This window comes from Nicotiana attenuata, unplaced genomic scaffold (genome assembly GCF_001879085.1).
Source record: "Nicotiana attenuata strain UT unplaced genomic scaffold, NIATTr2, whole genome shotgun sequence".
NCBI lineage: Eukaryota > Viridiplantae > Streptophyta > Magnoliopsida > Solanales > Solanaceae > Nicotiana > Nicotiana attenuata.
The window spans coordinates 31,335-43,587 of NW_017672780.1; the positions used below are offsets into that span (position 1 = coordinate 31,335).

General features: G+C 37.6%; 1 protein-coding gene across 1 annotated transcript; it reads left to right on the forward strand.

Annotated features, from left to right (window-relative positions):
- The first annotated feature begins 2,403 nt into the window (after positions 1-2,403).
- LOC109214480 (high mobility group nucleosome-binding domain-containing protein 5-like) lies at positions 2,404-3,714 on the forward strand. The gene has a single exon (XM_019378399.1). The coding sequence runs from the start codon at positions 2,404-2,406 to the stop codon at positions 3,712-3,714; it is 1,311 nt and encodes a 436-aa protein (XP_019233944.1).
- The last annotated feature ends 8,539 nt before the right edge of the window (positions 3,715-12,253 follow it).

A 12,253-nucleotide genomic window follows, 5' to 3' on the forward strand; every position in this document is an offset into this window, starting at 1 on the left:
TTAGCCTGTTGTATTGTTGTTTAGTTGTTTAACTTCGAATTGGAAATGTGTCGGCTGGCCTTGTCTTCACGAGAGGCGCCATCACGACCGGGGCTGGGTTTAGGGTCGTGACAAAGAGTGGCGGGAGGAAGAGGAAGGAAAGAGTGGAAGGAGGAATTGGGGATAAAGGAGAAGGATGGGACTTTATGTAAATAAGAAAACTTTGGGATTGTTGAAAATTATTTCATCAATACTAATTCTATTGGAAACAGCCTCTCTATCTGCATTAGGTAGGGGTAAGGTCTGCGTACAGACTACCCTTCCCAGACCCCACTTGTTGGGATCAAACTGGATTTTTTGTTGTTGTTGTTGTTGTCCCTCCTACCTCATTCTTAACACTTTTATAATTGATATAAATTTTCAAGTGTCTCAAAAATTTTGTTTCCTTATTTATGTGGAAGTAAATATATATGTGAGGAAGCTCTTTAAAATTCTTCAACACGGCTGTTGGGTTTTATAGTGGAGGAACGAGAAGCGGGATCGTAGGAGAATAAAAGGAGACTATGTGAAAATTCTTGAAAATAGGAAAAATGGGTCTTGAAACACAAAAAGGTGATAGGTAGATAACAATGACAGGATGATTTCTTGAGACTGGAAAATTTTTTAAGAAGACATAAAGGTGATAGATATGTAATGATGATAAATTTCTTGAATATTCAGAAGGGACAATTTCACATTAGAATAACTGGCTCCCTACTTTTCAATTTTATAGCTCATATTTTAATTTACAATCAACTAGCCCAAAAATAATAGGCTAAGATTCAACATCCAACTCCAATAGATTCTCAAAATTACTATTTAATTTTTCAAAAAGATTCCTCAAGCTTTTAAATTTATTTTCGAATCAATAACTAACTGTGACTCAAATATTAATTCAACAAACTAAATTCATTTGGGTGGCGAAAATTAGATTTTTAACAAGCTTAAATATGTGGGTTTAAATTTCGAATTTGATTTTGTGAGAAATTTGGAGTGGGTGTTATTTAGACTTGTTAGAAATAGTATAAGGAGGTTGTATATAAAATTTGAAGTCATTTAATGGAGATTTGGACTGGTTTTGAACGAGAATTGCAACTGAAAATCGTGGAAGAAGTTCGTCTACAGACGCTTGTATAAAGGTGTATAAAAGTGTACAATAGTGTATAAGCTGTGTTTCTATACTAATATACACTATTATACAAGATTATACATAATTATACAAAAAACTGACTTTGTCTTCTTCCTTGCGTCTTTTCTGAAATTTAACTCAAATCTTGCTCAAATCTACTCCAAATCACTTCAAATTTAAATTTTGAACTCCTATTGATATTTTCAATCAATTGGAACAACACCCAATCCAAACAACTAACAAATTCAAAAAGACCATTTTCAAAAACAAAGCTTTGAATGGTCTCCAATGGTGGACTTCTACTCTTCAATTTTCTTACATTGCAAGCAGGTCCCTTGAAACATATGTAGAAGATGTGAGAAGAAGAGAGAGTGAAAGCAATGGTTGTGAGAACATAGATTTAACTCCATAACTTTTAGAAGCAATGGCTGTAAGAACACAAATTTTGAATTTGCTAGTGTTTTCAAAAGCACAATATTTCCAACTAAAATCAATAAAAATAGGACGAAGGGAGTAATAACAATTGACACTCTAATTTTAAGCAATTGTAATTGAAAAACACGAGTAGCAAAGAAGAAGCTTTTAGAAGACCTCTTCCTGGAGAGGATATGTAACCGCTACATAGATATGGAAAGGTCATAATGCTTAAGAATTTAAACTACCATTTCAGTTTTTAAAATATGTATAACGTGGGCTAGGTGAGGTAAAACTTAAAAATATGGGCCATTTTTTGTTATGGTATGAAATCATGTGTATTTTCTTGTAATTCTTTCTATCCAGAAACTGACAAAGTTGACTTGTGTTTGAGAAAAAACTTGAGATCCAACATTTTTGTACTATATAATTTTCGTTTAAAATCAACTTATGTAAGCAAATTAAAAATGATAGGAAAAATTATAGAGATATTTCTCGTTGTTTAAGCAAATGTACTAAAACAGCTAGAGAATCGAATGATATTTTGGTAAAATATGTAATTTTCAAAGAGAATAATATTTTATCATTAATTTTGCATAAGAAAAAGGAATAGAATACACTAAAAATAAGATAGTATACGTACTAGTTTCGAAATTGAAATAGAGAGGGTAAAGTTTAAACCGATTTTGTTAGAGAAAATGTTACACTGTGACCATAGCATACCATCTTTCTTATAAATCAATATCTTGAGTCACTTTCATTAAGTATTCAAATAAACACTCTACTGCACTTGATACTCATCTTTGTGTTTGGAGTGAATATTCATTCTCTCAAAATCCAAAATGTTGGGTGCAGATGAAGAACCAAATAGTCCAGAAGGTGGAGGAGTTTCATCCTCATCTTCAACTCCATCACATGACAATGGTGACATGATGGACCAAAATCTACTAGAAAATGGAGCCTTTGATCTATCTTGTCCCGAGTCCTTCACTCAAATTATGGAGCAAGCTGAAGAACTTGTTATTTCTGACGCTTGTTCCACTAATTGCACAGGAAATATTGAACGTAAAAGACGCCGGACTGCTACTGATGAACAAGAAGATGAAGAAGGAATTAACAATGCCACAGTAGAGGTTGTTTTTGAAATATGCAGAACTAATGTTGATCCCCGGAAATACTATGCTTTGTTCGGTCTCAACACTTGTATCGATGATGAAGAAGAAGAAGGGCAGCAGAAGAATGAAAGAGGAGAAGATGATGGAAATCAAGATTCAGAAGAGAAAGAAAATCTTGAATCTAAACCAAATGAAGGAGAAGCGGACAGAAATCAAGAAAACAAGAATGATAAAGAAGAAGAAACAGAGAAAGAAGAGGAGGAGGAAACAGGAGAATCACAGGAAGAAGAACATACGGAGAATGCAGGAGACAGAGAACATAATACCAATCATCAAAATTCTGAACAACAAGAAAATGGAGATCATAATGACAATCAAGATACTGAACAACAAGAAAATGGAAATCAAGAATCTGAACAAGATAATGAAGGTGAAAATGATGAAAATCAAGAAGAAAATGACAATGAAGAAGAGGAGGAGGCAGAGGTGGACGAAGAAGAAAAACGAAAAGCAGATGAAAAAGGAAAACGTCCAATGTCTGAAATCTGCAAATTTAAGTTCATAGTGCCTAAATTTTCCAAATTTGAAAAAGGAGGACCGTCCGATACCCCTGAAGGCCGAGATCAAACTCAACAGAATGATAATGATCAGTTAAACAACGAAGATCAGTACGATGAAGATCATCAGGTTTTGGCTATTTTAAAATCAATGTGGCATTTCAACTGCAACAACGGGTATTTCCCATATCCTACTTCAGATGAACTTCATAATCACATTATGGATTCAGTTTCCAACTTGAAAATTCTTGGAGAGGATTTAACTAATAAGATCATAGCATTAGAGGATAATTTCAATACAGTTAGGGATCTAGACGGAGATAATCCCGACGGAGATCGTCCTATTCATCGAGAAATTTTCGACTTGTCTATGCAATTATGGGGTAATTCTGATGTTGAACAACAAAATCAGGAATTATATGATGTGAATATAGAGCAAAATACTAGTGCTGATGATCTTGAGGGCTGGAGCTGGTGGTAGCTGCTCATACTTTTCAGACATTACTTTTTAACTTTCTATATATGTGCAGTTCTCACTTGGAAAGATGGATTTTGTCAATTAGTCTAATTTATAGAATGAAAGACACTACTATTGTTAGAATAGATGAACTGATTGCACTTTTGTTAAACTGTTTCCCTTTCCACTTCTGTTTGATATTTTTTCTTCCATTTATAGAATGAAAGACACTACTATTGTTAATGCTTTCAAAAAAGAAACACATTTTTACAATTGAAAATAATTCAACTTTAAAGTTTAAACTTTTTATTTTATCCATTTTATCCTTAATGAAAAGCTTTTATAACTACACAAATGTCATATCTCACAAAGCTTTTACCCTTTAAGCTTTTAATACCACAAATTTCATAAGTTTTCTTTTTATTCTTAAATTCCGTATCGAGTTAAATTACCTCATCTAAATTGAAACAGAGGGAGTAATAATACTAACCTTTATAATTATAGTTGTTGGTTAGTTAATAAACTGTTTATTCTATTTAAAAGGTTTGATTTACATGTTTGATTTTGTCTTATAGGAGTATTAGTTAGTGGCTATCTTTCACCGTTGACAGACATGGTTCAACGTGCCAGCTACGCTTCCTCTTCTAGAACAGTGACAGCCTAGTCTGATTCCCCCTTCCGAAAGTGCCACAGCTCCTTCTATCACAACCCCTGAAAACTGGGCATTCGAAGCATCAATCTCATTCTATGCTCTATGTCATCTTCCTTATACTTTGACTATTAATTCATGTGCACAAACCTCCCTCGCAAAGGAAAGCGGGAAAGTCATCTTTGCAAACAAAGGCCTTCTTCTTATACTATGGCATCTTGTCCAAAGCGAGCGGTCATGTAAACCTTTGTCTATTCGGCTCTTTCCTTTAACAAGAACAATCTAAATGTGACACTTTCACGACGAAATACCGGGAATTTTTGATACTAGAGTCCCCCAGGAAATTAAGCCAATGAATATATATATATATATANTATATATATATATATATATATATATATATATATATATATATATATATATATATATATATATATATATATATATATATATATGCTGACACATGAATAGCTTTAGTAGGTACTAAATATGTAATGATCACTCTGAATATCTGTCATTTTTTACATTGAAAAAAGTGAAGTTTACTTATAAATGAAAAGAAATAGTGGGAGAATAAAGTTTGCAGGTCTATTTAGTGAAAATATATGATGATCAGGAATATTATTTAATCTGCACATTTTGAACGCAAATTTTCTCGACAAAATCTTTTTTTTTTCTTCCAGTTTTTATATGTCAAAGGAACTGCCACGCTTAGCTTATAGAGAGTACCACTACCCTACCACCATTAAATAAATAGGAAAAACAAGCGAAATCAATTTCAAGGGGAAGTTGAACGACAAAATCAGGCTAATAATATTAACCTTTATAGTTAGAGTGTAGGAAAAGGTTGATTAGTTAATCATGTTTTTTTTTTTTTTTCTGTTTTAGAGGTTTTGATTTAGATGTTTAATATTGTCTTATGTAGCAATTTTGTTTTCATTTTCATTTAAGAAAAAGATGAAAGAGGGTAGGAGAAAAAGCTAACATATGTATGAACTTATTGGATATCTATATATAATGGCTCACATAAATAGCTTTAATAAGTATTAAATATGTAATGATAACCTTTAATAGCCGTCATTTTATTGTATTGAAGAATGTGAAGCTTACTTTTATCTGAGAAAAAAGTAATAAAAGAACAGAGTTTAAAGTTCGCAGGCCTATTTAATGAAGAGTTTAATGATGATGAAATATTTCTTAGGCCAAATACATATACAGACCATTAAACTTGGCTCAATTTTTCATTTTGGCACTTTAACTCAGCCTTGTTCCATTTTGGCCCTCCAACCTCATTTTTTTTGTTCCATTTTGGCACAAAATTTTTTCTCCCAGGTAAAAATGCAGCGCGTGCAAATACCCAGCTGCTACTCCCACCCCCCGCCCACCCCACCCCCAACCCCGCAAAAAAAATACTTTTTTTTGTAATTTCAAATTATTATTTTTTTCGTTTTTTTTTGCCCCCCTCCCGTGGAAAAAATATTTTTATATATATATTTTCAGTAATAACTATGGGTTCAACTGAACCCATAACTTTCGACGCGGAGTAAAAAATTGTATGTAAAAATTCATTAAAATTGTAAAAAAAAATAGATATAAAACCCTTAACTTTAAAAATATAATGGGTTCAATGTTAAAAACATTAAAATTGAATCCATAGGATTTAAATTCTGGATCCGCCTCTACGTTGGGAGTATGAAATTTGGCTTAAAATATGGCTCTCACGTGCCTACAAGGGTGAAGCAAATCACACATGGAATCTAGTCAGCTTTTGTGTCAAAGTGGAACAAAAGAAATGGGGTAGGAGGAACAAAATGGAACAAAGCTGAGTTAAAGTGCGAAAATGAAAAATTGGGCCAAGTTTAATGGGCTGTCTATGTATTTGGCCTATTTCTTAACAGTTTGAACTTCAATTTTCTGGGTGAAATTCAAAAATAGCCAGATGTACACCTGGTCGTTCAAAAATAACCCAGTTTCAAAAGTAATCGATATTTAGCCACTTTTCATGTAAAGATAAATCTGAGGGAAAACACTGTTCAAAACCCGAAAAATACGCCAGCATATTATGCTGGAGTTCCAGCATAAGTATACTTGAACTCCAGCATATTATACTGGAGTTCCAAGATAAGTATGCTGGAGTTCCAGCATAATATGATGGAGTTCTAGCATAAGTACACTAGAACTCCAGCATAATATACTGGAGTTTCAGCAAGTATACCGGTCCAGCATAATATACTGGAGTTTGGAGCACCGGTGCTCCAGTCTCCAGTATATTATACTGGAGCCAGCAAAGTATACCGTTCCAGCATAATATGCTGGAGTTAATACGCAGGTGCACCGAACTCCAGTATGTTATGCTGGACCGGTCTCTGCTACAGCAAAATAGTGGCTATTTTTCATTGACTTGGTAAACGCTGGCTATTTTTGAATGACCAATCCGAAAACTACCGTGCTATTTTAACCAATTTTCTTGACAATATTTTTCCAATTTTCATGTCGATGACGCTCCAAGCTTTAGCTTATATACCACTACGCTTACCATTCTCAAATAAATAGTAGAATAAAGAGCTAATAGTCCTGTACAACCTAAAGTAATCTCTTTCTAATGTGTTTAGCTTAAAACTTGGGATTAAGTTTTATATCTCGGTGACTTTTTTACAATTTTTAAACTCTATTAGATATTAAAAGAGATACTATTACAAGTAATAAGTGGATTAGTTACCTAAAAATAAAGTGATTAGCCTACTATAACATGTAATCATTCATCCATAGTGTAAAATATTTTATACTCCGTATTTATAAGTTAAAACCAAAATGTAAAAGCTCGATTCAAGTTTGAGTAAGGCAAAGTGGAAATCCCCCTTTTATCTCGTACCTCTGTTATTATGCTAACTAAGAGCGCTATCCTTTCCTACACATCCTACCAAACCTGAGGATGCATGAAACTTGAGCGCTCATGAGAAGGGTGTAGGGCATTGAGCAGGGGTAGTCAGCGCCCCTAAGTACATAACTTATTGGCTAGCACAAAGAAAGTCAGGAAGCGTGACATGATAGAAGTTCGAGTCAAACCAAACTAATAGATAGTGGTGCGATTGGTAGTTCGGGCTATGAAAGGGCTTGGAAGGCAGTGGTATGGCTAGAAGATATCCAGATACATTTGCAATCAAAACTATGAAAATGTATATGTAATATCACAATTTAATGTTTGTTGAGTTCCTTATGCAAGCTCCAAAGGAAAGTCTTTTTGGAATATATTAGTTTGAAAATTTCACATTTTCGTCAATATTCCACATGCTGTACGCAATCTTTCAGTGAAGGTGCATGGCGAATGATAAGTAAGATTTTAACGTGTTTTATGCCCTTACTTGCCTATGCTTTGAGTATAATTTGATACAAAATAATCCCAAAATGCTCACAGGTTGTGCTTGATTGCAGGTTTGAGCGACAAAGTGACTGAATTGTCAAAGATCGGCTCAAAACGGAGTGAAACCTGCTCAAGCATCAAAAGCCAAGAAAAGTGAAGGAAAAAGATCCTAGTGCGGACCGCACAAAAGTGCACGCGGCCGCACTAGGAGATTCAGAGAAGTGCTAATTCAGGACTCTCACAACGCGGCCGCGGTTTGATTTACGCGGCCCGCGTTCAGCTCACGCGGCCGCGCCACATTTTCACGCGGTCCGCGTGAAGAGATTCAGAGAGATGAAATTGGGGGACCAAAGCAAGCCACGCGGCCGCGGTCACATTCACGCGGTCCGCGCCAGATCTCATGCGGCCACGCTACACTTTTGTGCGGCCCGCTATCCTCAACTTCAGAGAGCCAATCTTCAAGCGCGCTGACCCCGCAGGGGTATTTTTGTCCAAGTTTTTCAGCCACAATAAATAGATCCTTTTTCCATTTTTAGGTTAAGTTTTGTATACCGAAGGCTGCTGAGCTCGTGAGAACATTGGGTTTAGCCATTTTTGGCATTTTTAACCTCTAATTTTGTATTTCTTCCTTAGTAATCAATTATTATGTTTGCTTCTTCATCTATTTCTTTAATTTTTGCATCTAGCATGAGTAGCTAAACTCACTAACTAGGGTTGTGGTTCAACCCTAGTGTGGGTAATTAATGGGTGTTGCAATCTAAGGCTAGATTGATATTGGGTGTTTGCTATTTGGGTTAATTTTAGGTTTTCATTAAGGATTGGTGGTTACTGATTCTAGCTTGGTGGGTTTGACTCTTCTTGAGAAAGAAAGTCTATGACTCCAAAATTGACCCAACAAGAAATTGGGATGGACCCATGAGAAATGGTAGTCCCAATTAACGGGTTAAACCTCGAGAGAGTAATTACCCCACTTGAACCCTAGTTGCTTGGTAAAATTGGCCTACCCAATTGGTCTCGAGAGAGTCAATTGAGCAAAATCACTCTCTCTACCGAGAGGTATGAGAGTGGGTACAATTGAGCAACGGTTATAGCATAAGCCCCAAATAAGTCAATTTACCCTTAGTAGCATCTACCCCTTAATTAGCCACCTAGGTAATGCCACGCCCTAGTGCCTTTCTCTATATTAATTACAACTTAGCAATATCTTCATAGCATAATTTAGCTTCAAATATTAGTCTTAAAGTAGAAGATATAAAAATCAAAACCGAAAATGTTAGAAGTGATATTAGAAGCACAACTACAATTCTAAACTAAGCAGATAATACAACTCCCTCTCTAGCTCCCTGTGGAAAATTGATCCCGATCCACTATCGGGTAAAAGCTGTTGCGACCCGCTCTTCCTACCTTAGTATAGTGTTGAGTCGGCAGCGATCACTTTTTGGCGCCGTTGCTGGGGAGCTTACGGTGTTGACTATCGGTTTGGATAGTTTTGTGTTTTGCTTCTCTTTCCTTGTTTACTAATTTTGTTTGTATCAATTAATCAGGTACTATGGCTTTAAACGGAAATGACCCTTTGGGGAACGTGATTGTGGGGGAGGAGGTAAGGATATTGGAGATGAGAAGGTGCCTCTTGTACCTCCCAGACCAAGGAGAGGCCGCCAGGCCAATATAAATGACAACGTTCCAGACCCTCCTCCGCCACCTCCAAGAGCGGTCCCACGGGTGTTGCCAAATCAAGGATATGCTAGCGCCATTGTTCCTCCCCGAATCCGGGCGGGGAACTTTCAAATCACAAATGTTATGTTGACCTTGCTCGAGCAAAGAGGGTATTTTACGGGCGCCTCCAACCAAAATGCTTACAAGCACTTGAAGGGGTTCGTAGATACTTGCTGGGGAAGTAAACAAACAAACGTGTCCGAGGATGCGTTGAGATTGAGGCTTTTCCCGTTCTCTCTTCGGGGTAAAGCGTTGGACTGGTTGGAAAGGCTCCCCAATCATTCTATCACCACATGGGATGAATTGGCGGACAAGTTTGTTGCCAAGTTCTTTTCTCCAAGTCATATGGCAGCTCTTCGGGACGAAATTCTAGCTTTCAAGCAAATGCCAACGGAACCTTTGCACGAGATATGGGAAAGATATAGAACAATAGTAAAGGAGTGCCCTAACAACGACATGACTGAGGCGATGATCCAGCAGACTTTTTATAGGGGCATCAACACCACGAATCATTGCATTGTGAACCAGTTGGCCGGTAGGAACTTTATGAAACTTTCTTACCAAGAAGCTTGTGATGTACTTGATGAAATGGCCGACACTTCTTCGGCATGGCAAAGCCGAGCAAATTTGCCCCAAGGTGACCCCACGGTCATCCATTTGCACAAGGAATTGAATGATCATGGCCAAGTTATTGCCGAACTTACAACAACAATGAATCAGTTGGCGAAGGCGCAATTGCAACAAGTACAAAATCCTCGCTAAGTCAATGCAATGGAGAATGTTTCTATGCTAAAAAGGAGGCAAATAGGGCAACAACAATCTCAAGGTAATGGTGAGCAATTTGACAACAACAATGATGGTGGTGGTTATTCGAACGAGTGTTATGATGATCAAAGTGAGGAATGCCAATATGTCAATAACTACCAAGGAAATAGAGGAAATCAAGGGAATCAATAATGGCGCCCCCAAGGCAATTGGGGCAATCAACAAGGCTGCGGAAATTGGAATAATAATAATCAACAACAAGGTGGTAACAATTGGAACAATAACAATCAGAACAACAATTGGGGTAATCAAGGTAACAACCAAGGCAATTGGAACGGGAACAACAACAATTGGAGCAACAACAATAACAATCAAGGAGGGTGGAATAACGGTGGTAGGGGGCAAGGCTTTCAAAGGCCCCCCATGTTCCAACAACCAAACAATCCACCCCCTTTCAGTCGCAAGGGTCTAGTTCTTCTGGGAGTGATATGGGACGGATAGAAATGATGTTCGAGCAGATGATGAAAATGAACCAAGATTCTGACGCACAATTGGCTTCACATAACACATCTATCCGGAACCTAGAGGTGCAAATAGGACAAATTTCTCAAGCTTTAAATACCCGACCTAAGGGTGCGCTACCAAGTGACACGGTAGTGAACCCGAAGGGGGGTAACAATCATGTGATGGCAGTTACAACTAGAAGTGGAAGAGGTGGTGCAATGCGACCTCAAATGAAAAGCAAGTGGTGAATGATGATATTGAGCTCCGAGAAGATGTGGATCCTTTGATTGATGAAGTTGTGGTTGAGACAAATGTGAACAAGGAAGTGAGAATAGATATTGATGAGGCCGAGGTGGAAACTCAAGAGGCCGTGAACCCGTCTAGGGAACACATAATTGATATTCCGGAACCGGTGGTGCCAAAATCCAAGGCACCCTTGCCTAGACCACCTCCACCTTATCCTCAGCGGTTAGCAAAGCAAAAGAGCGACAATCAGTTCAAGAAGTTCATCGATATGATGAAAAGCCTCACAATCAATGTTCCTTTGGTGGAGGCACTCGAACAAATGCCTGGTTACGCAAAGTTCATGAAGGATTTAGTCACCAAGAAGCGTTCTATGGAGTGTGAAACAATAAAGATGACGCACCAAGTTAGTGCGATTGTGCATTCTATGGCCCCGAAACTTGAAGACCCTGGAGCTTTTACTATTCCTTGCACTATCGGGAGTGCGGAGTTTGCTAAGGCCCTATGTGACTTGGGGGCTAGCATTAATTTGATGCCGTATCCAGTCTTCAAAACTTTGGGAATTGGGCAGCCTAGGCCAACCTCAATGAGACTTCAAATGGCAGACCGGTCGATGAAGAGACCTTTGGGTATAATTGACGATGTGCTTGTCCGGGTGGACAAATTCATATTGCCGGCCGACTTTGTCATTTTGGACTGTGAAGTGGATTTCGAAGTGCCTATTATTCTTGGGAGACCTTTCCTAGCTACGGGGAAGGCTTTGGTTGATGTTGAAGCTGGTGAATTGACATTCCGAGTGGGTGATGAAAAGGTGGTATTTCATGTTTGCAAATCAATGAGACAACCCAACAGCACGGAAGTATGTTCACTTGTAGACATTGTCACATCTGTGATAGTGGATGACACAAGTTCCATGATGAATGTTGAAGACCCCCTTGAGGCCGTACTTCTTGGCATGGATGTGGAAGATATTGCTAGTAGGATGGAGTGCGTGAATACATTGCATGGTATGGGTTCATATTCATATGATCCTAGGAAGTTATCTTTGGATCTTGAAAATCGCAAAACTCCACCAACTAAACCATCCATTGAGGAGCCACCGGTGTTGGAGTTGAAACCACTTCCTCCACACCTCAGGTATGAATTCTTGGGCTCTAATTCTACTCTTCCAGTTATTCTTTCTTCTTACCTTACTAACTTGTAGGTTGAGGCCACTTTGGAGGTACTTCAAAAGCGGAAAAGGGCAATAGGATGGACTTTGGCGGACATTAGGGGAATAAGCCCCGCATTTTGCATGCATAAGATCATCTTGGAGGAGGATGCAA

Coding starts and splice junctions, on each gene's coding strand:
- LOC109214480 (XM_019378399.1), top strand. CDS start 2,404: ATGTTGGGTGCAGATGAAGAACCAAATAGTCCAGAAGGTGGAGGAGTT.